We start from the raw sequence: 27,902 nt of genomic DNA, 5'->3' as shown, positions 1-27,902 counted from the left end.
TCACACCTTCAATTTCCAGTTTCAGACTCATAAGTCTATCTGACTTTCTTTTCACCTCTAGGACGTTCCTAACAAACTCCTTCTTCAAGATAACTCCTACTCCATTTCTCTTCCTGTCAGTACCATAATAGTACAACTTAAAGCTGCTCCTAAGCTTCTAGCCTTACTACCTTTCCACCTGGTCTCCTGGACACACAGTATATCCACCTTCCTTCTCTGCATCATGTCGACCAACTCTACCTTTTCCTGTCATAGTCCCGATATTCAAAGTCCCTCCTCTCAGTCCCAGACTCTTTCATTTAATCCTCCCTCTCTGCTTCCGAACACGCACTCCTTCTCTTCTTCTTGTTCTTGGCAAAGGGGATGTGCAGAATTGTGGCAACTATAGAGGGATAAAGTTGATGAGCCATACAATGAAGTTATGGGAAAGAGTAGTGGAAACTAGACTGACAGCAGAAGTCAGCATTTGTGAACAGCAGTATGGCTTCATGCCTAGGAAGAGTACTACAGATGCAGTATTTGCGTTGAGAATGCTATTATAGAAGTACAGAGAAGGCCAGAGGGAGCTGCATTGTGTTTTTGTAGACCTAGAAAAAGCATATGACAGGGTGCCAAGAGAGGAACTCTGGTATTGTATGAGGAAGTCTGGAGTGGCAGAGAAGTATGTTAGACTGGTGCAGGACATGTATGCTGGATTGTGTTTTTGTAGACCTAGAAAAAGCATATGACGGGGTGCCAAGAGAGGGTGCACATGTTAGATGTTTTGGAGAGAAGGTCAGAGAAGCCAGACTGAGATGGTTGGGTCATGGACAGAGGAGGGATAGAGAATATATTGGTAGACGGATGCTGGAATTGGAGCTGCCAGGCAAGAGGTCTGTAGGAAGACCAAAGAGAAGATTTATGGACGTAGTGAGAGAAGATATGAAGGTAGTTGGTGTGAGAGAGGAGGATCCAGAGAATAGGGTTAGATGGAGAAAGTTGACTCGCTGTGGCAACACCTTAAGGGAAAAGCCGAAAGAAGAAGAAGAAGAAGAAGAAGAAGACTCTTAAGTCTATCTGACATTCTTAGATAACTCCTACTCCATTTCTCTTCTTGTCAGTACCATGAGAGTAGAACTTAAAGCTGCTCCTAAGCTAATCCGGTTTGATCTAGTTATTATGCTTGATTCGCGTTATTGGTTTTGGCAAAAGTTCTAAGTCTCCATGATGACCCCTCTGTCTCCAAATTCTTCCCCTTTATATCAGCGGCGATCTTTATAAAAGGAAGTGAGGAACAATAGTGTTTCCTTGGCTCCGCCCCCTTTCCCTCGACCTTCCATCCCTTCTGGATTTTTATTTGTTTTTATTTTTTGCGCTCCACTCCGCCGGCTTAATCTTATTTTAAGGTTCTTTCTCTCTGTTCCAGTTTGTCAATCATTCCTTCTCATCAGCTTTATCAATAGTTATTGATCCCTTTATTGACAGGCACTTGGGACGCCGTGAAGCTCCGCCCCCAGCAGCAAATTAAAAAGAGACACCAATTTCTCCCTTAAAACAAAAAAACAATTTGAAATCATTTAGAAAGAATATTAAAGCCCCCCCCAAAAAATACAAATCTTTGCAAGAGTTCTTTGAATTTTTTGTAAAATTGGCAAAATTAGTAACAGTTTAAAAGATATATGCAAAAAAAAGGCTGAAAATCAGAAAGAAATTGCATTGAATTAATTAAATCTAAAGCAAACATGTTATTCTTTTAATTTACATATATATATACATACAATAAATACATATATTAAAAATAAGCATTTTTTTGTGAAAGTCTTTGAAGACCAGAAATAAACAAAAAGAAAACATTAATTAAATCAAACAGGAAGTGACCTGAAAATTGGTTTAAACAAAAGCTAAAAATTAATTCATTTATTCAAGGTAAAATCATTCATTTGTTCAAAGTGAAAGTCAAAGTCAGTCAAATAAGACCCATATTGAAGTAATAAAAAAAATTATTTGAATTTAAAAAATGTATTCATTCATAGAAAAAAAATTATTCATTTATTCATTAAAGTTAAAATTAAAGTCAACTGAGACGCATGTTGTTTGTGGCTAAAAAAAATAATAAACAAAAAACAAATCACGGTAAAATTTGCATTCATTCATTCATTCATTCATTCATTCGCAGCTCATATAAAAACAAAGAATTTTTTTCATTGTGAAAAATGCATTCATTCATAATAATAAATTATTCATTCATTTGTTTGTTCAAAGTTGAAGTCAACTTGGACCCACATTACAGTTGTAAAAAAAAAATGAAAAAAAATCATTATAAAATATAACTTTAAATATCCATTTATAGAAGAAAAACAAATCATCCATTCATTTAAATTCATTCAGTTCAAATTAAAGTAAAAGTCAACTAATGGTTGCAGACAAAAAAAAAACAAATTTAATTCACAGTAACAAAATTCATTCATTTATTGATATCTAAAGATCATTCATTCATTCATTCATTCACATTCAAAGTCAACAAAGACCTGCGTCACAGTTGTGAAAAGATAAAAACTAAAAACTTTTTAATTGTAAAAAAATACATTTATTCACAGCTAGTATAAAAGTTGTGAAAAAATAAAAGATAAAAAATTCTTTAATTGTAAAAAATCATGCATAAAAAGCATAATATATAATAATATAATTAAAATAATCAGAAATAATCATGGTAATAAAAGAGAATTCAATAATTCGTTAATTCAGAGTCGAAGACAACTTGGACCAACATTGCCGTTGTAAAAAATAAAATAAAATTAATTCATTGTAAAAAATAATTTATTCATTTATATAAAATTGATTCATTCAGCTCAAGTTAAAGTCAACTACGACCTGCATCACAGTTGCAAAAAAATAAAAAACTTGTATAATGAAAAACGCATTCATTCACAGCTAATATCAAAGTTGTGAAAAAATAATAAATTCTTTCATCGTAAAAACTCATGCAAAAAAGCGTGCATTCGTCACAATTAATTCATCGAAAAAAATCATTTATTCATTCATATAAAATTATTTCATTCAGCTCAAGTTAAAGTCAACTAACACCTGCATCACAGTCGCTAAAAAATAAAATAAAACTTGTAAAGTAAAAAAATGCTTTCATTCACAGCTTATATCAAAGTTGTGAAAAAATAATAAATTCTTTCATCATAAAATATCATACAAAAACAAAAGCACACATTCATTTATTAAAAAAAAAAAATGTATTCATAAGTCCATTCACAGTTGAAGTCAACTTGGACCCACATTGCAGTTGTAAAAAAATAAAGTTAATTAATCGTAAAAAAAAAAATGTATTCATTTAAATAAAATTATATCATTAAGTTTAAGTCAACTAAGACCTGCATCACAGTTGCGAAAAAAAAATGTAAAAAGCGCATCCATCCATCCATCCAGGGTGGGGGGGGGGGCGGTGTCGCCCCCTAGAGGCCGGGGTGGAGGGGCGGGGTGGCCGGGTTCCCCCTCCCCCGCCCGCCGCACCTCCAGCGGCTGTGACCGGCCCTGCCCACCTCCTGCCTTTTAACCCGTTGCATGTCAATATTGCTGGTAGACCCTCTTCTTCTTCCTCTTCTTCTTCTTCTTCTTCTTCTTCCTCTACGTCTTCCCGGTGTGTGTGTGTGAGTGTGTGTGTGTGTGGCGGGAAATGGACCGCGGCGGCGGCGGGGCGGAGGGCGGCTCGGTGTGGAAGCAGCTCCAGGCGCGGGCGAAGCCGCTGCTCAGCCCCCGGCTCGGGAGCCGAAACCCGGGGGACGAGCGACGAGAGCGCGCCTGGGGGTTCCGGAGGGTCCGGCGCAAGGAAGCGCTGGACCGACTGCTCTCCTGCTCGCAGCCGGACTTGGTGAGCCCTCGGGCGGACTCGAAGGAGGAAGCGGCCGCTGCGCCGCCGCGGAGCTCCGGGAAGCCCACGGTGGCGCAGCTCGTCCAGTCCCACCACAAGAGCTCCTCGCTCGGATCCGCCTGCCTGGAGCGGCTCGCCGGGGAGGAGGCGGCGGAGACGGCGGCCACCGCAGCGGAGCCCCGCTCGGAGGATGAACCGCAACCGGTGAGTCCCGCACTCGGGCACGCAAGCGCACATGCACGCACTTTTTCGGCTCTCTAATTGGAACTTCCGTTTTTTTTTTTTTTTTTAAACGTTTTACCTTTATTTACAATCAGGTAATCACAACGTATCGATAAGCTCAACCCTCCTTCCTCCTCCACGCTCCGGTGTGTATCGTGTATCGATCGACAGCTGTCGGTCGTCGGTATCGATCAGGGCTCTGCGGGGTGATCGGAGTCGATTCCATTGGATTTGATCGATCCGAGGATCCCTTTCGCGCTGCAGCGACTTACCCTTCTTTGTGTTTTATTTCACTGTTATGCAACCAGAATCCCCCCCCAACCCCCTTGCAGAAAAGGAAACCGGATAACTTTGTTTTGATTTAATTTAATTTAATTTAATACAATTGATGAATAAAAATGCAAATTCTGTTTGATTTAATGCCATTTAATTTAATTTCACACGATTGTAGTTTTTTTTTTTCATTTAAAAAATTACAAATTCTATTGAATTGGATACAATTTTATCTATCAAAATAAAAATTCTGTTGAATTGAATGCAATTTCATTTAATCATCGTACAACTTCTATTGAATTGAATGCAATTTTACTTTATTTGATTTCATAAAAATACAACTTCTATTGAATTGAATGGAATTTTATTATATTTCATAAAAAATACAACTTCTATTGAATTGAATGGAATTTTATTATATTTAATAAAAATACAACTTCTATTGAATTGAATGCAATTTTATTTAATCATCTTACAACTTCTATTGAATTGAATGCAATTTTATTATATTTCATAAAAATACAACTTCTATTGAATTTAATGCAATTTTATTTTATTTAATCAAAATACAAATTCTATGGAATTGAATGCAATTTTATTTTATTTAATCAAAATACAAATTCTATTGGGATTTAAAGCAACTTTTTTTTATTTATTCATAATACAAATTCTATGGAGTTGAATGCAATTTATTTTATTTAACACAAAATATTTGTAATCTCTTAAATTAGAATACATTTTTTTTTAATTGAATGCAATTTTATTTCATGTAATTCAGTTTTATTTTATCTTATTTAATACAATATTATTTATTTAATTTAATAAAATTATACTTAGGTATGCTTATTTATTTTTCATAAACCATTTGTATGCACACAGCTTCATTCGGGTGAAATGAATATGTGTGTGTTCCATTTGGATATTTTCGTCTTTTTTGCGACTGTACGTCTGCGTTTTCTGTTTTTGGAGTTTCCCAGTTGTATAAGTATTGATGGGTATATTTAGTTTTAAATTTATTTATACTGAATTAAGTATACTGAAGTGCTTGATTTATTTACTTGCTTACTTAATTTTTGTGTATTCATTATTTGTCTATTCAATAACTTTTACTAATTTGTTTGTATTGATTTTTTTTTTTATTAATTCCACTATCACGGCCATTATTTAAAAAAAAAAAAGGGAATTTTTGTTCTCTTTACAAACTATTTAAGGGGATTCTCTTTCATTTGTCATTAAAAAATGGTTTCAATCAAATTTTTTTGCAAATATAATTTATCTTTCGTCGCTCATTTCAGCGATTTTACAAAAAACAAACTATTTAAACATAAAAGTGAATTAAAAAAAAATCAGCTATTTTAAAACTATGAAGTTTTATATTTTTAGTAAAGAATTTTCAGTTGATTTAAATCTGTACGTCGAGCCCTTCTATCTCAAGCTACTTTTTTTTTACTTAAAAAATAAAAATAAATAAAAAAAAACAGTGCCTTGTATCAATATATTTAAAATAAGCTCAAATAAAGTGATTAAAAAAAAAACGCAAAATAAATCATTGAGGAAGAAGAGGAGGAGGAGCTGCTGGGCGTTTAGTTTTTTTTTTTTTCCCTTTTTCCCCCCCCCTTTTTTTTCCCTCCATGGCGAGGCAGGCAGTAACAACAACCGCAACGCCATCAGGCAGGAATCTGCTCTCCGAGCCAACCTATGGGGAAGCAGTAAAGACGACGAAACGTCTCCAATTTCAAAAAAACGCACCTGGAAAAAGACACCTGGGGGTCCTGGAAGGGTTCAGGTTTACCTGCAGGTCGAAGCGAGAAAAGAAAGGGGTTTTTATCTCCAAAATTGAGGCTTTTTGTTTTGGATTGGAGGCATTTAAAGGGACGGTACAACCACCTAACATAGGTTTATTTTGTTTTTTTGGAGGAAAGGGATCCCTGGCAAGCAAAACGTTGTTGTTCGAAGTAGTTATGTAAAAACATATCTCTTAACATATCTTAGTTTGTATAAGATTGTAAGGTAATATATTAAAGGAAGCTAAGAAAAAGTGAAGTTAGTTCGGATTAGGTGAGCTAAGGTAAGGGAGGGTTGGTAAAGTAAGGTATAATAATGTAAGATAAGGTAAAGTGAGCTGACATAAAGTACTTTATGGTAAAGTAAGGTTAGATAATGTATACAAGGTAAAGTAAACATAATAAAGCTAAGTATAACCTTGACAATTTATATTTTATTGTATTTCTTATTCTCCCTCCTTCCTACTATTATTGTTATGTTTTTGCGTGAAACTCTGGCACAACAATTTCCTTCGGGATAAATAAAGTTGTTCTTATCTTATCTTATACTAATGCAAAGTAAGGTCAAATAACATAAGATAAGCTAAAGTAAGCTAACATTAAGTACACTAAGGTAAAGTAAGGTATGATAACATAAGATAAGCTAAAGTAAGCTAACATTAAGTACACTAAGGCAAAGTAAAGTATGATAACATAAGATAAGCTAAAGTAAGCTAACATTAAGCACGCTAAGGCAAAGTAAAGTATGATAACGTAAGATAAGCTAAAGTAAGCTAACATTAAGCACGCTAAGGCAAACTAAGGTCAAATAATATAAGACAAGCTAAAGTAAGCTAACATTAAGTACAATAAGGCAAAGTAAAGTATGATAATGTAAGATAAGCTAAATTAAGCTAACATTAAGTACACTAAGGTAAAGTAAGGTATGATAACATAAGATAAGCTAAACTAAACTAACATTAAGGACACTAAGATAAAGTGAGGTACAATAATGTAAGATAAGCTAAAGTAAGCTAACATTAAGCACGCTAAGGCAAAGTAAGGTCAAATAATATAAGACAAGCTAAATTAAGCTAACATTAAGTACACTTAGGTAAAGTAAGGTATGATAATGTAAGATAAGCTAAAGTAAGCAGATATTAAGTACACTATGGTAAAGTAAGGTATGATAACATAAGATAAGCTAAAGCTAACATTCAGTACACTAAGGTAAAGTAAGGTTTGAAAACATAAGATAAGCTAAAGTAAGCAACCATTATCTACACTAAGGTAAAGTAAGGTACGATAAGGTAAAGTATGCTTTACGCTAACATAAGGTGCTCTAAGCTAAAGTAAGGAAGATATTGTAAGGTAAGATGAAGTAAGCTAACATAAAGTTAGATAAGGTAACAAAAATGGTAAGACAAGGTAGAGGCAGGTAACAAAGTACTCTAAGGTAACGGAAGGTAATATACTATATGATAAGGTAAAGTAAGCTAACACAAAGTAAGCTAGGATAAGGTAAAGTAAGATAAGGTAAAGCAGTGAAACAAAGGTGAAGTAGGTAAAGGTAACGTTGAGGAATACTAGCTTAGGTGGTAGAAGTTAAGATAAGGTGTCTTTTGTTAGCTGGACGCTCTCTCCGTCTGTTGCTCGTAATCTTTGCGACCTATCGGTGGCCGCATTGTGTTTGGCTCCGCCCCCTTTCCCTGCCCCCTGGGACTCTCCAATTATTGTCCGATCAAACTCGATCAATTTATCAATCATGCGTCCAAAACAAAAACTACCTCACAAAGTTCGGCCACCAGGTGAAACAATCTGCTCTTGTCATTGGACGTCTTGATCTGACTTGCACTGCAGGATCCTCAATTTAGCATCTTATTAGCATCCTGTCAGCTTTTTTTGTGCTTCCTGTTTGGGCGACCTACTTTTTTGGCAACCGCAGCAGCAGCAGCAGCAGCGTCATCGTCATGGTGACGAGACAAAGTTATGTAAGAATAAAAAAAAAACGCTAACACGCTAACTAAACCGGTGTCTTAAAGCGATGGTACCATCAGATTAAAGGGACGAACAATTTCCGAATCCCTGGAAAAGATGGGATAACCGACTGATCACACAAAAACATAATTGAAAATTACACTAAAAAATAACTCAAACAACAACAAGATGTCACTCAAAATAAAAATATAATCATAATTTAAAAAAAAAAAAAAGAAACAGGAAATGACATGAAAGCATCATCTAAGGTTAAGGTTAGGGGAAAAAAAAAGGAGTTGGTCCCTTTGGAGATGGATAAGTTGGAAGATGAGGTTGGACAGGAGTCCCCATGGACTACGGTGTTTTGCAGATGACACCATGATCTATAGTGAAGCAGGGAACGGGTGGAGAAACATCTAGAGAGGTGGAGGTATGCTCTTGGAAAAGAGAGCAATGGAAGTTACAGCAAGACAGAAAACAAGTGGAACTCTGAAGCTACAGGGAGTGGAGACAAAGAGGGTTTTAAGAACTAGGGGACAACAGTCCAGAGTAGTGCAGAAGAGGTGGAGAAACAAAGGTGTAGAAGATGGGAGGTGGCAGAGATGAAGATGTTGAAGTTCTCTTCGGGAGCGAGAAGGATGGAGAGGATCAGGAATCCGTCAGAGGGGCAGCACATGTATGACTCAGTACCAGAAAGACTCCACAGAGTTCTGTTTGGATGTCCATCAAGGAAAGTACCTGATTCCTGGTACTTTTGTGGTACCACCTCTGGTGAGGTTCCAGGTGAGCTGGAACTAAAACATGACACCATCAAACCGCCGTGTACTGATTGGCCGAAGAACACCGTCACCTTTACACAAGGATCTGAACTCACCTATGTGTTAGCATTGCTTCTGCTACATCTCCCCACCCTGTAGCCTCCTCTGGCTCTTCTCTTGATTTATGTGCCAAGAAGTCAGCGGAGCAGCAAATCCACCCTCGCCTCCACGTCCTCCATGTTTGTTTAGCGTTGCAGATAAAGCATCGTCATGGCGGTTTGGCGCTCACAAAAAACACCATTTGATGTCCTGGAGTTAAAGTCATACTGAGATGGTTTGGACATGGACGGAAGACAGTGAAGATCTGGGTAGAGTAGAGATCGGGAGGAGGACCAGAGTGGAGGTCCATGGATGGTGTAGTGATGCTTCACGACTCAAGGCCTCTGGGCTTCAGATAAACTGCAAACAGTGACATCTAGTGCCGAAGTTAAGCTTAGCATTGGAGCGAAGCGTCTGAAGCAACAGTGATGTATCAAGCCATGTAGTCTAGATCTTCTCTGTCACCTGGTGTAAAAGAGGAGATGAAGTCCAGAGAAGGCAGATGGCTACCCCTGAAGGGAGCAGCCCAAAGGAGAAGAAAATGGTGACCCGCCAAATCCCAACCCAGTTGCCCGAGGACACTTGAGCAAGTGTACTACTACCCTTTAAGATGATCTACAGAAACCTGCCATTCCTCCTCGAGCGAGCACGCTGCCTCTTTTCGGCGCAGAAACCCCGGGCAGATACCAACTCGAGGCCTTCTGCCAAGACCGGTGCAGAGGAAGGCATACAAGCAAGAGCACGATAGAAATCAAGATGCTATGAGGGTTGGAAGGGACTATAGATCACCATTAGCGCTGACTGCTACATGCTAATAGCCGACACGATACAGTTATATACCGAGCAACAGCGTGATGGAAGTCGAAGTGCCATGAGGGGATGGAAGGAATAGGCACTAATGATCTTTAGTGTCCACACCAATGCTAACAGCTACATGCTAATAGCCGACACGATACAGTTATATACCGAGCAACAGCGTGATGGAAGTCGAAGTGCCATGAGGGGATGGAAGGAATAGGCACTAATGATCTTTGATGTCCACACCAGCGCTAACAGCTACATGCTAATAGCCGACATGATACAGTTATATACCGAGCAACAGCTTGATGGAAGTCAAAGTGCCATGAGGGGATGGAAGGAATAGGGACTAATGATCTTTAATTTCCACACCAGCGCTAACAGCTACATGCTAATAGCCGACATGATACAGTTATATACCGAGCAACAGCGTGATAGAAGTCGAAGTGCCATGAGGGGATGGAAGGAATGGGCACTAATGATCTTTAGTGTCCACACCAATGCTAACAGCTACATGCTAGTAGGTGACACGTTAACGTAAAAGATCGAACCACGCCTCCTGGCAGATTTAGCCCATGGATGGGAGCTAGCCTAGCGCTAACATTAGCTTTCCCTAAAAATGAAAGTTTTAAGCCTATTCTTAGACAAAGGCGGGACGCAGATCGGAAGATGAAACGTTGACTAGTTTGGTGAGCACGTGCGGAAGCTTACGTGCGCATGTGCATGTACGTGCGCATGTGCACGTACGTGCGTTTACGGCAAACAAACCAAACCTGAATGTCTCATATAATATTCATCGGCGCTCGTGTTGACAGAAGTGAGACTTTCCTTTGTCTGAGTCACAGGACGGGCGCTTTATTAACTGGAAGAACAGCGTTAAATAGTTCATTATTATTAAAATATTAAATAAAATCATAAAAAGGGCCAGAGTGCTTCGTTTTGTTAGAAACGTGGCGCTGAAATGTGTAAAAATTGAGCAAAATGTGCATGAAAAGTAACCAGAAACCATGAGATAAAATATATAACCAAGTCAAGTATCAATAAATAAGATGGACCTGCTTTTTTAGTTTTATTTATTTATTGTTTTGTTTATTCGCCCCATATTTTAAACATAACATAAACATAAATTATAACTTAATTAGCATGAAAAGGGTTTAAATTCAAAATGAGCTTTTTATTTATCTTTATTTTTTTTTCAATTGTCTTTATTTGTAAAAAGACCCTCAACATGTATAAATAGATTAATCATTAATACACAAATGATCTAGAATTGGTTTAAAATGAAAATCTCTTTATTTTATTTTTATTTGTCATGAAATAAACAAATCAATTTACTAACATAGATATTCATTTTTCTCACTTCATTTTATGTTCTGATCAATAGTCAATATTCATAAAAAGTATAAAAAACATAAACTTTTTAAAACAAAAATGTAATACAATGATATTATATACATATATATCTATATATATGTATTTATTTCTAGTGTTTCTTTTAAACTTGTATTTTATGTATATGTTTATTTGTGTAGTTTTATATATATGTAGTTTTATAGTTTTATATATATACATATATAACATATATACATATATAAAACATACACACATATGTATGTTCGTATATACATATATGTATATGTATATATACATACATGCGTGTATATATATATATATATATGCGTATATGAAATTCCTAGATGTAGGAATATATAAATTATATACATTATATATATAATATATATGATATATATACATATATTATATATGTATGTATAACATATATATTTGTTAGTATACACATATATGTATATGTATATATACATATATACATGTATATATATTTAATGCGTGTATGAAATTCCTAGTTGAAGGAATATATAAATTATATACATTATATATATGTATATTTTTTTTTTTTTTTTTTTTTTTAATTTTTTTTTCATGTATATTCTGAAGTTTGCCCGCGTCAGTGCAGATCAAATCCAGATGGTATTTTTTATTCTTCTATTTATTCGTTCCCTCCACGCTTTTATTTTGGCGGCGCCGTCTGACGTCTTCCCCTCAGGATTTACTCCACCAGGAAGGATTAGCGCCAATCCTCCTCCTCCTCCTTGTTCCGCTCCTTCTCGTCTCCATGACGCCCACGTAGCGTCTCCGTTCCTTTTTTTTTTTTTTCTTCGTTTTTGTCTTTTTCGTCCTCCTTTTCCGGGATCCTGGATCTGCTCAGCGGCGCCGCCCCGGTGGTCGAATCCCGCCCTGCCTTGCGGACGCTTCTCCGCTGCGCCTCCTGCGATGACTCCTTCTCCATGGCCGCCACCTGCGGCCGCCTGCTGTCGGTGAGCCGTGCTAAGCTAAGCTAAGCTAAGCTACGCTAACCCTGGCGCTTGTTTGCTAGCTTCCCCACGCGCTCCGCCATTAGCCGTTTAGCTCGGAACTGCTGGATATTTCTGCATGAGAGGGTGAATTTTTGTTGGTTTTAAACATTTGAATGAATGAGTGAATATTGTTAAGCGCTTGAATTATTGTTTATGTTTATTTGACATGAATGAAAGGGTGAACGGTTGTATTTCTTTATCGACATGTGAATGAATGGATGACTAGTTTTACGTCGGACATGTGAATGAATGGGCGAACGGCTTTATATCATTAAATTCGGCGTGAATGAATGAACGAATTTCCTCCGATGACGTTTGAATGAACGAGTGAATTTCAAATTGATGCGTGAATGAATGGATTTATTTCTTTTTATGACTTAATTTGACATATGAATGAGTGAGTGAATGTTTTTATGTCCCCGTATGAGTTTTTTTGAAGTAAAGGATGAATTTTGTACGTGACGTATGAATGAATGAGTGAATTTAGGGAAATTTTAGGGAACGTGTCGAATTTGAGGTGATTTCTTGCTGATTTTGACACAATTTCAAGCTGACTTTAAGGGAACTTCCTTGATTTCAACATAATTTATTGTTATATTGAAATTACTTTGTATTTTAGTGTTACTTCCTGTTGATTGTTACATTATTTCCCTTTGGATTTATGTAAATTATTACTGATTTTACCCTCATTTCTTGGGATTTTAAAGTTACTTCCTGTTTATTTTAACAACATTTCCTTTATTATTCCTGATTTCACCTTACTTTGTTTGTATTTTAAGTTTACTTCCTGCTGGATTTAAGGTGAATTATTCCTAATTTTACCTTCATTTCTTGGGATTTTAAAGTTACTTCCTGTTTAATTGAAGGGAATTTCCTGTTAAATTTAACCCTATTTCCTGTCTATTCTTGATTTATACCTTTAATTCTTGTTATTTTGAGTTACTTCCTATTGACTTTAAAATTATTTCATTGCCTGATTTTAGCTTAATTTCTTTAGCTTTTAATGTTACTTCCTGCTTATATCAAGGCTACTTCCTGTTTATTTTATTTATTTATTTTATTTTTGTTTATGTTTTTATTATAACATCCTTTCCTTTTTGACCTCAGGTTAATTATTCCTGATTTTACCTGAGTTAGGTGGTATTTTGAGACGATTTCCAGTTAGATTTAAGGTGATTTATTGCTGATTTACCTTCATTTCTTGCTGACTTTATGTTCGCTAAATATTAGCATGTAGCCGTTTTGCCGTTGTCTCCAATGAGAAGGTGAATCCAGGATGTTCAGTCGCTCGTCCGGACGGATGGAAGGAACATATTGAGTCCAGATGTGACCTTTCCTCCTCGGACAGTGAGCCAATCAGGGTATTGATCAGCGCCATCTGTATTGGGGACTCCATCGATCACCTGAAGGTCAAAGGTCAACCAGCCACTGGATTTTGCGTTAATTAAAATGAAAAGAAATTGGTAGTTTTTTGCTGATTTATAAATAATTACAAACAATTCCTTTTTCCCCTCACTTAGCTAATGCTAAAATTGTTTGCTATCTTCTGGCTAAATAACAAGGTAGATGCCAGGTATTTGTTCTGTTTTTGTTTTGCTAACGTATAGCTGGCGGCGTAGCGGTTAGCGCTTCCGGAGGCCTCTTCCGTGGAGTCTCCAGGTTCTCCACCTATCTGCGTGGGGTTCCTCAGGGTTCTCCAGGTTAGGAGACCCTCCAGATGCGTGAATGACTGAATGAATGAATAACGTATGTCTTTATAAGGAAACAAAGGGCTGCATGTTAAAATATGAAGCGCGAATGAACGAATGTTTATTTTACATACGAATGACAAGGTGAATCGTTGTGTCTCTATCTGACGTGTGAATGAGAGGGTGAGCGGTCACGTGTCAATACGGGGCCCTCTGATTGGTCCGGGAGCCTCACCTCTCGTCCAATCAGAGCTGGGATGGTGGGTTGAAGCGGTGTCGCCGCTAAATGACGATGAATCTTAGCGAACAGGTGTTAGCATGGCAACATCAAGACCGCGATTTAATCCCAGTTTCTAATTGATCGATTCTATCGGTAACGGTGAGATTATAGATCACAAGTAGGAAGCTCCGCCCCCGACAACGTAACCCCGCCTCCCGGGGTTTGACCCAGATGTTGAACAAAAACAAACGGAACCCCGACGGGGATGGAGTTTGACCTGGCGTCGCTCCCGCCTCCAGATTTAGCTACGCTAATCTGGGCTAATCTGCTCAGAATAAAAACCCGCGGCCCAACTGCCTATTTTTAACCGCCGCTGCCGGCAGGACATATTTAATCACCGCGGGGTTATTCTTAGCCCCGGCTAAAACCTTTTTATTTTCATGTTGGTTGTTTTCAGGTAATTTCCCTTCTTTCCCCTTAAAGATATGAGTTATAATCAAGGAGGTAACGCTAATTTGTGCACCTGTAATCCCGCTACAAGTGCGGTTACACATCTCTGGATATTTCCCAGGTCAGGGATTGGTAGCTTTTCAAAAATCTTTGCATAAATTACTCCGAATGGATCAGTATTTTGTGATTTTTCCGCTGGTTTATAACTGTCTGCAAGTACTTTGTCAACTTTAGCACGTTTCCGAATCGTCTCAGTTTATTTGTCGTTTCTGTTTCAAAACAAAAGGCACTGCTGGGATTCGAACCCAGGATCTCCTGTTTACTAGACAGGCGCTTTAACCAACTAAGCCACAGCGCCGCTAGGTGCTAGCTCGGTGTTAGCTAGGTGTCACGCGCTACTTCACCTAATTTTTTAAAATTCACAATCCATAACGCATATTTTAACCCTGGGCTTGCAGTTGTTTCTGCTAGAACATGCTAGGTTGATAACGTATGGAGGTCACAAGTGTAAACTTAGGGTTTGCCGCTAACGTTAGCTTTAGCTTGGTACGGTATATACACTAACAATGGAAATGGAATTGATGCTAAGCTAAGAAAAGAGCGGGAAGTTGCTTGTGGATGTACACAACTTTCGGATGCATTTCGCTGAGCTAAGCTAAGCTAATCTGCTGAAAGAATGTCACGGGTGCTGCTCGTTTTAAACGGATGCTAAAGCTAAACGCCATGGCTACATATTTCTTACTGAAATGATCTTAAAAAAGATTTTATGGTAATTTTAGGGAACGTGTCGAATTTGAGGTGATGTCTTGCTGCTTTTGACACATTTTCAAGCTGATTTAAGGTAACAATTAATCTATTTTTAACATCATTTATTGTTGTATTGTAATAACATTGTATTTTAAGGTTACTTCCTGTTGATTTTAACATTTTTCCCTTTTGATTTATGTAAATTATTCCTGATTTTACCTTCATTTCTTGGGATTTTAAAGTTACTTCCTGTTTAATTGAATGGAACTTCCTGTTAAATGTAACCCTATTTCCTGTTTATTCTTGATTTAGACCTTCATTTCTTGTTATTTAAGTTACTTCCTGTTTATTTTAGAGATACTTCTTATTGATTTTAACATTATTTCATTGCCTGATTTTATCTCAATTTCTTGGGATTTTTAATGTTACTTCCTGTTTATTTCAAGATTACTTCCTGTTTATGTCATTTATTCACTTTATTTTTGTTTATGTATTTATTATAACATCATTTCCTTTTTGATCTCAGTTAATTATTCCTGACTTAACCTTAGTTCGGTGGTATTTTAAGATGACTTCTGGTTAGATTTAAGATGATTTATTACTGATTTACCTTCATTTCTTGGGATTTTAAAGTTACTTTTGGAACTTCCTGTTAAATTTAACCCTATTTCCTGTTTATTCTTGATTTATACCTTCATTTCTTGTTGTTTAAGTTACTTCCTGTTTATTTTAGAGTTACTTCCCATTGACTTTATTTCATTTCCTGATTTTATCTTAAATTCTTGGAATTTTAATGTTACTTCCTGTTTATTTTAACATAATTCCTTTTTGATCTAAGGTTATTTTTTCCTGATTTAACCTTAGTTAGTTGGTATATTAAGGTTAATTTCTGTTGGTTTTAAGGTGATTTATTACTGATTCACCTTTATTTCTTGCTGATTTCATGGTTGCTAAACATTAGCATGTAGCTTGTTAGCAGTCGTCTCCAGGTCCAAGAGCTCCCGTGATATTTCTGTTTTAGTCTTGGTGTAGAATTTCAGTTAAAGGCACCGCTGGGATTCGAACCCAGGATCTCCTGTTTACTAGACAGGCGCTTTAACCAACTAAGCCACGGCGCCTCTTACCAGACGATGTTACCAGACATTTTAAAACTGTTTTCTTGGTAGTTTGTAGTTCTTCCACCAAGTCAGTTGTAGTTTTTCCCATGTTGTATGTCGGTGTTTCCAGATTCCTCGGTCATTTGTGTTCTGGTTCTTCCAGTCCAAAAGGAACCGCTGGAATTGGAACTATAAAATTCACAATTTATAATTCACATTTTAACCCTGGGCTTGCCGTTGTATTTGCTAGCATATGCTAGGTTGATAACTTAGGGTTTCCGCTAACGTTGATGTTGTCTCTCTGTAACTGTATTGCTAGTTTTGTTTGTTTACTAGACAGGGGCTTTAACCAGCTAAGCCACAGCGCCGCTAGTTGAGCTTGTGTTTAGCTAGTTCTCAAAAATTCGCAGTTTATAACACACATTTTAACGCTGGGCTTGTCGTTCTTTTTGCTAGCACATGCTGGGTTGATAACGTTTGGAGGTCGCTAGTGTAAACTTAGAGTTTGGCTAACGTTGATGTTGTCTCTCTGTAACTGTATTGCTAGTTTTGTGTTAGCTAGACGGGGGCTTTAACCAGCTAAGCCACAGCGCCGCTAGGTGAGCTTGTGTTTAGCTAGTTCTTGAAAATTTGCAATATATAACACACATTTTAACCCTGGGCTTGCCGTTGTATTTGCTAGCACATGCTAGGTTGATAACTTAGGGTTTCCGCTAAGGTTGATGCTGTCTTTCTGTAACTGTATTGCTAGTTTTGTTTGTTTACTAGACGGGTGCTTTAACCAGCTAAGCCACAGCGCCGCTAGTTGAGCTTGTGTTTAGCTAGTTCTCTAAAATTCGCGATTTATAACACACATCTTAACCCTGGGCTTGCCGTTCTTTTTGCTAGCACATGCTAGGTTGATAACGTTTGGAGGTCACTGGAGTAAACTATCGGTTTCCGCTAACGTTAGCTTTAGCTTGATAGGTATATACACTAATAAAGCTACATTTTGCTGCACTTTCCAGTCCAAGGAAAACAAAGGGCCTGATGCTAAGCTAAGAACGGAGCAGGAAGTTGCTTGTGGATGAACACAACTTCCCGAGTATCCGTGGTTGTGTTCTTCTCTCCAGATGCATTTAGCCAAGCCAAGCTAAGCTGCTAAAAGAGCTCATGGATGCTGCTAGTTTTAGACAGATGCTAAAGCTAAACGCTATGGCTTCAGCTTTCAGTACAAAAGGCGCTGCTGGTTGTTTTCTTGGTAGTTTGTAGTTCTTTCACCATGTCAGTTGTAGTTTTTCCTGTGTCTTATGTCGGTTTTTCCAGATTTCTGGAATTCTGGAACTGATTTGTAGTTTTCTCAAGGTAGTTTGTGGCTAATTTCCTGGTTCCAAAGTCCTATCATAGTTCTGACAAAAGGTATTGCTGGTTAGATGGTACTAGATAGTGGATAGTTCTTTTGGGGTAGTTTCTGGGTCAGTTCTCAGGTCCCTTGCAGTTGTTGCCTGTTAGCGTTGGGCTAACTGCAGGCATGCAGCAGATTGACGCGTGTCAGTGCAGGCTATCAATGAGGGCATACAAGTTGGAGGTTCAGCATCAGTGGTTACCGGGTCATTCGTTTGGGTCATCACTATCATGTAGCTCCCGGCTACATCTATCGTCCCCTCCCTTGTTGGTTTATACCTTCTATCTGGCTAAAGTAGGAGACCAACAGTCTCGGACTGTATTCTGTGGTACTTCTTGTTTGTGGTCGTTGGTTGTTCCTTCGTAGTTTTCAGGTATCTCTTCTGGTTCCCCTGGCCATCAGGTTCCAGAGTAGTTTAGCAAAAAGGCACTGCTGGGATTTGAACCCAGGATCTCCTGTTTACTAGACAGGCACTTTAACCAGCTAAGCCACAGCGCCCCTCATTTGTACTTTCTGGATAGTTTGTATTTCTGTCTTTGTCGTTTTGGTAGTTTCCATGCGAGCAGTTGCGTCCTTGGAGTTGGTAGTGGCTCCTGGGTCATGTCTCTTCTGGTTGCAAAATCGGGTTGTGGATGAACACAACTTCCCAAAGACTCCTGGTTGTGTTCTTCTCTCTGGATGCATTTAGCTGAGCTAAGCTGAGCTGGTGGAAGAGCTCACAGGTGCTGCTCGTTTGAAACTAAAGCTAAACACCACGGCTACAGCTTTCAGTACAAAGAGTTCAGTACAAAAGGCGCTGCTGGGATTTGAATCCAGGATCTCCTGTTTACAACCAGTGAAGCTACAGTGCATCGGTTGCTAGCAAAGTCCAGGTTATGGTTCCAGGGTTCCAGGTCATGTCTGGAGCTGTTGCGGACATTTCTCTGCGGTACAGGTATGTAGTTGTTTCCTTGTCGTTTGTAGCCAATTCCAAGTGATATGTAGTATTTTTAGGTACCTTCTTGGGAGTTTTTAGTCACGCTAAAGCTAAATACCATGGCTACAGCTCTCAGTACAAAAGGCACTCCTGGGATTTGAACCCAGGATCCTCTTAAAGTAGAACTTTGGTAGTTTCCAGGTTGCTGGTAGTTAATCTTAGGTGGTTCCAGGGTTTTTTTTTCTCCTCTGGTTCCCCGAGGCACAGAACCTCATTTTAAGTGCTTTCAGGGAGTTCCTGATGTAGTTCTGGTTTGTTTCTTAGACAGTTCAATCATAGTATGGTGCAAAAGGGACTGCTTTTTGCAAGACATTTGATGCTTTCCTTACGTTAGTTTTTGTTGTAACCGGTTTTGGCTCCCATTTTTAAAGTAAGGGGCAAGTAGCAGGTGTTTCATACTTGCTTCCCTGTAGTTCCCCTTCCCAACACTTCTGTTTGAAAGGCACTGCTGGGATTTGAACCCAGGATCTCCTGTTTACTAGACAGGCACTTTAACCAGCTAAGCCACAGCGCCCCCTTCCTTCCTGCTTCCAGGTATTTCCAAGTATTGTTGCATACTTGGAAAGTACCGGAAGTACAGCTCGGCATCGGAACCAAGTGTCCAACAGAAGAAATGGGTTAAGACCTTAGTTCACTGGGATGAGTTGAAAGGGTTGGAGGAGTCCCAGTACATTCATTTCCAAGTTCATTTGTCCATATGTCGTTTTTTTTGTTGTTAACCAGGCAGGTTACAGGTGTTTTCCAGGGAGTTTGTGGTTCTCCTGATGATACAGTTGCGCTGAAGAACAAATTAGCTAAACTCCAGCTACTTCTTGGGTGAATTGTGGTTTGATTCTCCCATTTTTAAAAAAGGAAGTCTTTCATATGTGTTTCCAAGTAGTTCCTGATTCTCTAACTTTAGGCACTGCTGGGATTTGAACCCAGGATCTCCTGTTTACAAGACAGGTGCTTTAACCAGCTAAGCCACAGCGCCTCTTCTTGGTTGATTTTTGTTACTTTCAGCTACGTTTACCAAATACATGGAAGTACTGATTACTTCCAGACAATCAATTCTGTTCCGTTTCTCCGATTTTTAAAGTAGGAGGCCAACAGTCTCTCACAGTACTTCTTGTTTGTAGTCCTTGGTTGTTCTTTCGTTGTTTTTGGCGTCAACATCGGCGTCCGCACCCAACAGAAAGGGGTTAAGAACTTAGTTTATTTGGAATGGTTGAAAAGGTCGGAGGAGGCTTTCGAAGGAACTCAGGGGGCCCATTGCTGGTGACATTGTATGTCAGCACTGGGACCTGCCAGGCGCACACTTACCGTGACTCCACCCCTAGTTTGCAGTTCTGTCTTTGTAGTTTTGGTAGTTTCCTTGCGAGCAGTTGTGTCCTTGGAGTTGGTAGTGGCTCCTGGGTCATGTCTCTTCTGGTTTTTTCTCCCATTTTTAAAGTTACCAGTTTTGGGTCTCCCTTCTTTAAAGTAGGAGGTGTTTCATACTCGCACCTCTGTTGTTCCCCTTCCTCTCGCTTTAACCAGCTAAGCCACAGCACTCCTTCTTGATTGCTTCCTGGTACTTTCAGCTACGCGTACCAAGTACATGGAAAGTACCGTTTACTCACGGATAGTCAATTCTGTTCTGTTTCTCCCATTTTTAAAGTAGGAGACCAACAGTCTCCCACAGAACTTCTTGTTTGTAGTCGTTGGCTTATCCTTCCTAGTTTTTGGTGGTTTTCAGGTATCTCTTCTGGTTCCCTTGGCCCTCAGGTTCTAGAGTAGATTAGCAAAAGAGGCACTGCTGGGATTTGAACCCAGGATCTCCTGTTTACAAGACAGGTGCTTTAACCAGCTAAGCCACAGCGCCTCCCTTACTTGGAGTCCTTGGAAAGTAGTGGTAGTACGGTTCGGCATCGGAACCAAGAGCCAACATAGTTGTCCACACAAAACAGAAAGGGGTTAAGAACTTTGCTTACTGGGATGGGTTGAAAGGGTTGGAGGAGGCTGTCGCAGGAATCCAGGTGGTGTATGTTGTATACTGTGCATGACCGATTATATTCAGGTTCCTCCGGCATTAGAGCTCCATTGACTGATGTTCCTTGGAAATTGTCATCTCTGATAAATTTCCTTGATGTTTCCAGGTACTTCCCTGTTTTTCTCTTTTAGCCTTAAGGTTCCATCATAGTTTGGAACAAGAGGGACTGCTTTTTACGTTGCTGTTTGTATTCGTCCCTATACCGTTTTTTGTCGTTCACCATGCTGGTTAAAGGTGTTTTTCCAGGTAGTTTCTGATTCTCTAGGCGACTTAGCTTTCCAACGGACAGGAAGAGAAGAAAGGAGCGGAAAGTTAAAGTTCCATCATAGTTTCGTACAAAAGGGGCTGCTTTTTGTGAATCATTTGCATTTTTTCCTGATGTCATTCTTTGCTGTAACCAGGCAGTTTCTGGTTCCCCTGGTTATGCAGTTGCACTGAAGAACAAAACAACTAAACCCAAGTTACTTCCAGATAGTTTTTGTGACAATTCTGTTCTGTTTCTCCCATTTTTAAAGTGAGAGACCAACAGTAGTATCTTGCTCTTTTGTACTTGTTTTCAGGTTCTTCCTGTTCTGGTTCCCCTTGCTGTGACGTGGAAGGTCATTCTGAAAGGCACTGCTGGGATCTGAACCCAGAATCCAAGGCAGCTGCTTTAACCAGCTAAGCCACAGTGCCTCTTCTTAGTGCCTCTTACTTTCAGCTACGGGTACCATTGACTCCCAGATAGTCAATTCTGTTCTGCAGACTAACAGTAGGGGACTAACAGTCTCCCACTGTTCTTCTTGTTTGTGGTTGTTCCTCCGTAGTTTTTGGTGGTTTTCAGGTATCTCTTCTTGTTCCCCCGGCCATCAGGTTCCTCTCGTGTTGGTTTATGCCTTCTGCCTGGCTGCCCATCCCCTGACTGGGCTTTCCCCCGAGGGTGTATGCCAGCATCCAAACTGAGTTTCTAACCCCTATCTGTTACAGTACAGCATCGGAACAAAGTTTGTAGTTCCGTCTTTGTCGTTTTGGTAGTTTCCATGTGAGCAGTTGTGTCCTTTTTTTTGGGACAATTCTGTTCTGTGTCTCCCATTTTTGAAGTAAAAGACCAACAGTAGTATCTTGCTCTTTCGTACTTGTTTTCAGGTGCTTCCTGTTCTGGTTCCCCTTGCTGTGAAGTAGAAGTTCAGTCTGAAAGGCACTGCTGGGATTTGAACCCAGGATCCTCTTGAAGTAGAACTTCGGTAGTTGCTTGTAGTTAATCTTAGTTGGTTCCAAAAAAGGGACCGCATTTTGCAAGTCATTTGTCCTTATGTCACTTTCTGAATCCAATTTTGGCTCTCCCATTTTGAAAGTAAGGAGTTCGACATTTTTAATGTTACCAGTTTTGGGCCTCCCTTTTCTAAAGAGGTAGTGGGTTAGTAGCAGGTGTTTTAAACTCGCACCCTGTCGTTCCCCAGGATCTCCTGTTTACTAGACAGGCACTTTAACCAGCTAAGCCACAGCGCCCCGTTCCATGCTGCTTCCAGGTATTTCAAAGCACCGTTGCATACTTGAAAAGTACCATGAGTAGGGTTCAGCATTGGAACCAAGTGCCAACATAAGAGTCCGCAACAAACAGAAAGGGGTTAAGGACTAAGTTTACTAGGATGGCTTGAAAGGGTCGGAGGAGGCAGTTGCAGGAACCCAGGGGGCCTGATGCTGGTGACGGAGTATGTCAGCACCGGGTCCTGCCAGGCGTATGCTTACCGTGACTCGAACAGTTTCCATGTTGTTTCTGGGTCTCAGTAGTTGCTGGAGAGTTTGTAGGTCTGTCTTTGTCGTTTTGGTAGTTTCCATGCGAGCAGTTGTGTCCTTGGAGTTGGTAGTGGCTCCTGGGTCATGTCTCTTCTGGTTGCAAAATCTGGTTGTGGATGAACACAACTTCCCAAAGACTCCTGGTTGTGTTCTTCTCTCTGGATGCATTTAGCTGAGCTAAGCTGAGCTGGTGAAAGAGCTCACAGGTGCTGCTCGTTTGAAACCAAAGCTAAACACCACGGCTACAGCTTTCAGTACAAAGAGTTCAGTACAAAAGGCGCTGCTGGGATTTGAATCCAGGATCTCCTGTTTACAACCAGTGAAGCTACAGTGCATCGGTTGCTAGCAAAGTCCAGGTTATGGTTCCAGGGTTCCAGGTCATGTCTGGGCCTGTTGTGGACATTTCTCTGCGGTACAGGTATGTGGTTGTTTCCTTGTCGTTTGTAGCCAATTCCAGGTGATTTGTAGTATTTCTAGGTATCTTCTCAGGAGTTTTAAGTCATGCTAAAGCTAAACAACATGGCTACAGCTCTCAGTACAAAGGGTACTGCTGGGATTTGAACCCAGGATCCTCTTAAAGTAGAACTTTGGTAGTTTCCAGGTTGCTGGTAGTTAATCTTAGGTGGTTCCAAGTTTTTTTTCTCCTCTGGTTCCCTGAGGCACAGAACCTCATTTTAAGTGCTTTTAGGGAGTTCCTGGTGTAGTTCTGGTTTGTTTCTTAGACAGTTCAATCATAGTATGGTGCAAAAGGGACTGCTTTTTGCAAGACATTTGATGCTTTCCTTATGTCACTTTTTGTTGTAACCGGTTTTGGCTCTTCCATTTTTAAAGTAAGGGGCAGGTAGTACATGTTTCATACTCACATCCCTGTCGTTCCTGTTCCCCTCGCTTCATTTTGAAAGTGGTTACTAGCTGTAACTGGTTGTTGTTTCTAGGTCATTTTGGTTCTGGTTCTCCTGGTCTTAAAGTCGAAGATGGGTAGTTTGGAATGTCTTGTAGTTCACTCTGGGTGGTTTGTAGTATTACTTGGTTGTCTCTTTGCTATAGTAGTTGTTTCTAGGATTTTCTGGTTTGCTCCCTTTCTGGTTCTCATGGTCTTAGAGTTTCATCACAGTGAAGTACAAGTCAAAAAAAGTTTCTCATTTGTCCATATGTTTTTTTTTTGTTGTTAACCGGGCAGGTTAAGGGTGTTTTCCAGGAAGTTAGTGGTTCTGTGGATAATGCAGTTGCGCTGAAGAACAAACTAGCTAAACTCCAGTTACTTACAGATAGTTTTAGGGTGAATTCTAGTTTGATTCTCCCATTTTTATAGACAGAAATCTTTCTTATGTGTTTCCAGGTAGTTCCTTTCTCCTCTCACTGTACAGTAGAAAGTCAGAAAGAAAGGCACTGCTGGGATTTGAACCCAGGATCTCCTGTTTACTAGACAGGCACTTTAACCAGCTAAGCCACAGCGCCCCCTTCTTTGCTGCTTCCAGGTGTTTCAATGTACCTGTACATACTTGGAACGAACCGGTAGCCAGAAGCCACATAGTTTTGCTTAGGTCATCACTATCGTCCTGCCTCCGGCCCCATGCTCCCAGCTATATGTCGACCCCTCCCTTGTTGGTCTTTGCCCCCTGCCTGGCTGCCCATCCCCCCTTTCTCCCGACAGTGTATGCCAGCAACTAAGTTCCTAACCCCTAGCTGTTACAGTTCGGCATCGGATCCAAGTTTGTAGCTTGTAGCTCTGTCTGTCGTTTGGTAGTTTCCATGCGAGCAGTTGTGTCCTTGGAGTTGGTAGTGGCTCCTGGGTCATGTCTCTCCTGGTTGCAAAATCTGGTTGTGGATGAACACAACTTCCCAAGGACTCATGGTTGTGTTCTTCTTTCCTGATACATTTAGCTAAGCTGGTGAAAGAGCTCACAGGTGCTGCTCATTTGAAACAGACGCTAAAGGTAAACACCATGGCTACAGCTTTCAGTACAAAGAGTTCAGTACATAAGGCACTGCCAGGGATTTGAACCCAGGGTTCTCTTAAAGTAGAACATCGATAGTTTCCAGGTTGCTCGTAGTTAATCGTAGGTGGTTCCAGGTTTTTTCTCCTCTGGTTCCCCAAGGCACAAAGCGTCATTTGAGGTTCTTTAAGGTAATTTGTGGTGTAGTTCTGGATTGTTTCCTAGATAGCTCAATCATAGTATAGTGCAAGAGGGACTCCTTTTTGAAGGTTTTCCTTATGTCACTTTGTGCTGTATCCACTTTTGGCTCTCCCATTTTTAAAGTGTGGGCAAGTAGCAGGTGTTACATACTCACTACCCCTGTAGCTCCCACTCCTGTCACTTCAGTATTGTTATCTTCCAGATGGTCAATTATGTTCTGTTTCTCCCATTTTTGAAGTGGGAGACCAAAAAGTCTTAGGTGGTTCCAGGTTTTTTCTCCTCTGGTTCCCCTAGGTACAAAGCATCATTTGAGGTTCATTCAGGTAATTCCAGGTGTAGTTCTGGTTTAATTCTTAGATAGCTCATTCATAGTATAGTGCAAAAGCCACTCCTTTTTGCAAGACATTTGATGTTTTCCTTATGTCACCTTTGGTTGTAACCAGTTTTGGCTCTCCCATTTTTAAAGTAGGGGGCAAGTAGCAGGTGTTTCATACTCTGATCCCTGTAGTTCCCCTTCCCAGTGCTTCACTTTGAAAGGCACTGCTGGGATTTGAACCCAGGATCTCCTGTTTACTAGACAGGCACTTTAACCAGCTAAGCCACAGCGCCCCCTTCCTTCCCGCTTCCAGGTATTTCCAAGTATCGACCCATACTTGGAAAGTACCGGTAGTACAGTTCATCATCAGAACCAAGTGTCCAACATAAGAGTCTGCACCAAACAGAAATTGGTGAAGACCTTAGTTCACTAGGATGAGTTGGAGGAGTCCCAGTACATTCATTTCCAAGATCATTTGTCCCTATGTTGTTTTTTTTGTTGTTAACCAGGCAGGTTACAGGTGTTTTCCAGGGAGTTTGTGGTTCTCCTGATGATGCAGTTGCGCTGAAGAACAAATTAGCTAAACTCCAGTTACTTCTTGGGTGAATTGTGGTTTGATTCTCCCATTTTTCAAAAAAGGACCAGGTGTTTCCAGGTAGTTCCTGCTTCTCTCACTTTAGGCACTGCTGGGATTTGAACCCAGGATCTCCTGTTTACAAGACAGGTGCTTTAACCAGCTAAGCCACAGCGCCTCTTATTTGCTGCCTTCTGTTACTTTAAGCTACGGCTAGCAAGTACATGGAAAGTACTGTTTACTTCCAGATAGTCAATTCTTTTTGAAGTAGGAGACTAAAAGTCTCCTACGGTACTTCTTGTTTGTAGTCGTTGGTTGTTTTTTTTATGGGACTGCTTCTTGCAAGTCATTGGTATGTCACCTTTTGTTATCAGCAGTTTTGGCTACGCGTACCAAGTACATGAAAGTATCGTTATCTTCCAGGTGGTCAATTTTGTTCTGTTTCCCCCATTTTTAAAGTGGGAGACCAAAAAGTCTCAGGTGGTTCCAGGTTTTTTCTCCTCTGGTTCCCCTAGGCACAAAGCGTCATTTTAGGTTCTTTCAGGTAATTCCTGGTGTAGTTCTGATATGTTTCTTCAATAGCTCAATTATAGTATAATGCAAAAGGGACTCCTTTATCAATACATTTTATGTTTTCCTTTTGTCACTTTGTGTTGTAACCAGTTTTGGGTCTCCTATTTTTAAAGTAGGGGGCAAGTAGCAGGTGTTTCATACTTGCATCCCTGTAGTTCCCCTTCCCAACACTTCAGTTTGGGAAGGGGTTCACTGGTTCCCCTCGGCACAGAGCCTCATTTGAAGTTCTTTCAGGGAGTCCCTGGTGTAGTTCTGGTTTGTTTCTTGGGTAGTTCCATCATAGTTTAGTGCAAAAGGAACTGCTTTTTGGGAGTCATTTGTATGTTTTCCTTACATCACTTTATGTTGTTACCAATTTTGGCTCTCCCATCTTTAAAGTAGGGTGCAAGCACTAGGTGTTTCATACTCACATCCCTGTCGTCCTTCTCGCTTCAGTTTGAAAGGCACAGCTGGGATTTGATCTCCTGTTTACAAGACAAGTGCTTTAACCAGCTAAGCCACAGTGCCTCTTCTTGGTTGCTTTCTGTTACTTTCAGCTACACATATCATGGAAAGTCTTACATGGAAAGTACCGTTTACTCCCAGACAGTCTGGAGTCTTCTGTTTTTCCCATCTTTAAAGTAGGAGACCAACAGTCTCCCACAGAACTTCTTGTTTGTAGTTGTTGGCTGATCCTTCCTAGTTTTTGGTGGTTTTCAGGTATCTCTTCTGGTTCCCTTGGCCCTCAGGTTCTAGAGTAGATTAGCAAAAGAGGCACTGCTGGGATTTGAACCCAGGATCTCCTGTTTACAAGACAGGTGCTTTAACCAGCTAAGCCACAGCACCTCCTCTTTGCTGATTCCTGGTAGTTTCAGCTACAGCTTCTAAGTACATGGAAAGTACCGCTTACTTCCAGATAGTAAATTCTGTTTCGTTTCTCTTATTTTTAAAGTAGGAGACCAACAGTCTCTCACAGTACTTCTTTTTTTTAGTTCTTGGTTGTTTTTTGGTGGTTTTCAGGTATCTCTTCTGGTTCCTCAGACCATCAGCTTCCAGGGTAGTTCAGCAACAGTTTCCGTATTGTGTCTGGGTCTAAGTATTCACTTGTTGCTAGTGGTTACTAGCTGTTACTGGTTGTTAGTAGTTTCTAAGTCATTTCGGCTCTGGTTCTCCTGGTCTTAAAGTCGAAGAAGAGTAGTTTTGAACGTCGTTTGTAGTTCACTCTGGGTGGTTTGTAGTATTATCTGGTTGTTTCTTTGCTGTAGTACTTGTTTCTAGGATTTTCTGGTTTGCTTCTTTTCTGGTGCTCATGGTCTTAAAGTTTCATCACAGTGAAGTACAAAAAAAAGAGTTTTTTCATTTGTCCGTTAATCACTTTTTGTTCTTAATCAGACAGGTTACAGGTAGTTTGTGGTTCTCCTGATAGTGCGGTTGCACTGAAGAGCAAGCTTGCTAAACTCCAGTTACTTGTTGGGTGAATTCTGGTTTGATTCTCCCATTTTTTAAGGAGGAAGTTTCTCATATGTGTTTCCAGGAAGTTCCTGCTCCTTTCACTGTAAAGTAGAAGGTCGGCCTGAAAGGCACTGCTGGGATTTGAGCCACAGCGCCCCCTTTCTTGCTCCTTCCAGGTATTTCAATATACCGTTACATACTTGAAAAGTATGTTTTCCTTAGATCACCTTTTGTTGTTACCAGTTTTGGCTCTCCCATTTTTAAAGTATGGTGCAAGTAGTAGGTGTTTCATACTCGCTCCCCTGTCGTCCCCCTGGCTTCAGTTTGAAAGGCACTGCTGGGATTTGAACCCAGGATCCTCTTAAAGTAGAACACCGGTAGTTTCCAGGTTGCTCATAGT

General features: G+C 39.8%; 1 protein-coding gene and 10 non-coding genes across 17 annotated transcripts in view; 1 reads left to right on the top strand and 10 right to left on the bottom strand.

Moving 5' to 3' along the window:
- The first annotated feature begins 3,556 nt into the window (after nucleotides 1-3,556).
- Nucleotides 3,557-27,902, top strand: part of mctp1b (multiple C2 domains, transmembrane 1b) — a 60,009-nt gene continuing 35,663 nt past the window's right edge. For 6 of the 7 annotated variants that reach the window (XM_086152811.1, XM_086152810.1, XM_086152809.1 and 3 more), the window contains exon 1: nucleotides 3,557-4,060. In XM_086152811.1, coding sequence (XP_086008937.1) covers nucleotides 3,662-4,060 — 399 coding nt within the window. In that variant the 5' untranslated portion in view covers nucleotides 3,557-3,661. Of the gene's footprint in view, nucleotides 4,061-11,674; nucleotides 12,083-27,902 lie in introns of those variants that run through there. The other variant, XM_086152812.1, reaches the window with a different exon arrangement.
- On the bottom strand, nucleotides 14,764-14,837 carry trnat-agu (transfer RNA threonine (anticodon AGU)). The gene has a single exon. It is a non-coding gene; the product is annotated as a tRNA-Thr (tRNA).
- trnat-agu (transfer RNA threonine (anticodon AGU)) lies at nucleotides 16,271-16,344 on the bottom strand. Its single transcript has one exon. It is a non-coding gene; the product is annotated as a tRNA-Thr (tRNA).
- Nucleotides 18,132-18,205, bottom strand: trnat-agu (transfer RNA threonine (anticodon AGU)). The gene has a single exon. It is a non-coding gene; the product is annotated as a tRNA-Thr (tRNA).
- On the bottom strand, nucleotides 19,124-19,197 carry trnat-agu (transfer RNA threonine (anticodon AGU)). Its single transcript has one exon. It is a non-coding gene; the product is annotated as a tRNA-Thr (tRNA).
- On the bottom strand, nucleotides 19,583-19,656 carry trnat-ugu (transfer RNA threonine (anticodon UGU)). The gene has a single exon. It is a non-coding gene; the product is annotated as a tRNA-Thr (tRNA).
- trnat-ugu (transfer RNA threonine (anticodon UGU)) lies at nucleotides 20,453-20,526 on the bottom strand. Its single transcript has one exon. It is a non-coding gene; the product is annotated as a tRNA-Thr (tRNA).
- Nucleotides 23,855-23,928, bottom strand: trnat-agu (transfer RNA threonine (anticodon AGU)). Its single transcript has one exon. It is a non-coding gene; the product is annotated as a tRNA-Thr (tRNA).
- Nucleotides 25,144-25,217, bottom strand: trnat-agu (transfer RNA threonine (anticodon AGU)). Its single transcript has one exon. It is a non-coding gene; the product is annotated as a tRNA-Thr (tRNA).
- On the bottom strand, nucleotides 25,603-25,676 carry trnat-ugu (transfer RNA threonine (anticodon UGU)). Its single transcript has one exon. It is a non-coding gene; the product is annotated as a tRNA-Thr (tRNA).
- Nucleotides 26,823-26,896, bottom strand: trnat-ugu (transfer RNA threonine (anticodon UGU)). Its single transcript has one exon. It is a non-coding gene; the product is annotated as a tRNA-Thr (tRNA).

Source organism: Fistularia commersonii, chromosome 9 (genome assembly GCF_037954325.1).
Source record: "Fistularia commersonii isolate RoL2024-O1a breed Wild chromosome 9, RoL_Fcom_v1.0, whole genome shotgun sequence".
Lineage (NCBI taxonomy): Eukaryota > Metazoa > Chordata > Actinopteri > Syngnathiformes > Fistulariidae > Fistularia > Fistularia commersonii.
The sequence above is the reverse complement of the archived record's forward strand: the minus strand, read 5'-3'. Positions and strand labels throughout refer to the sequence as shown.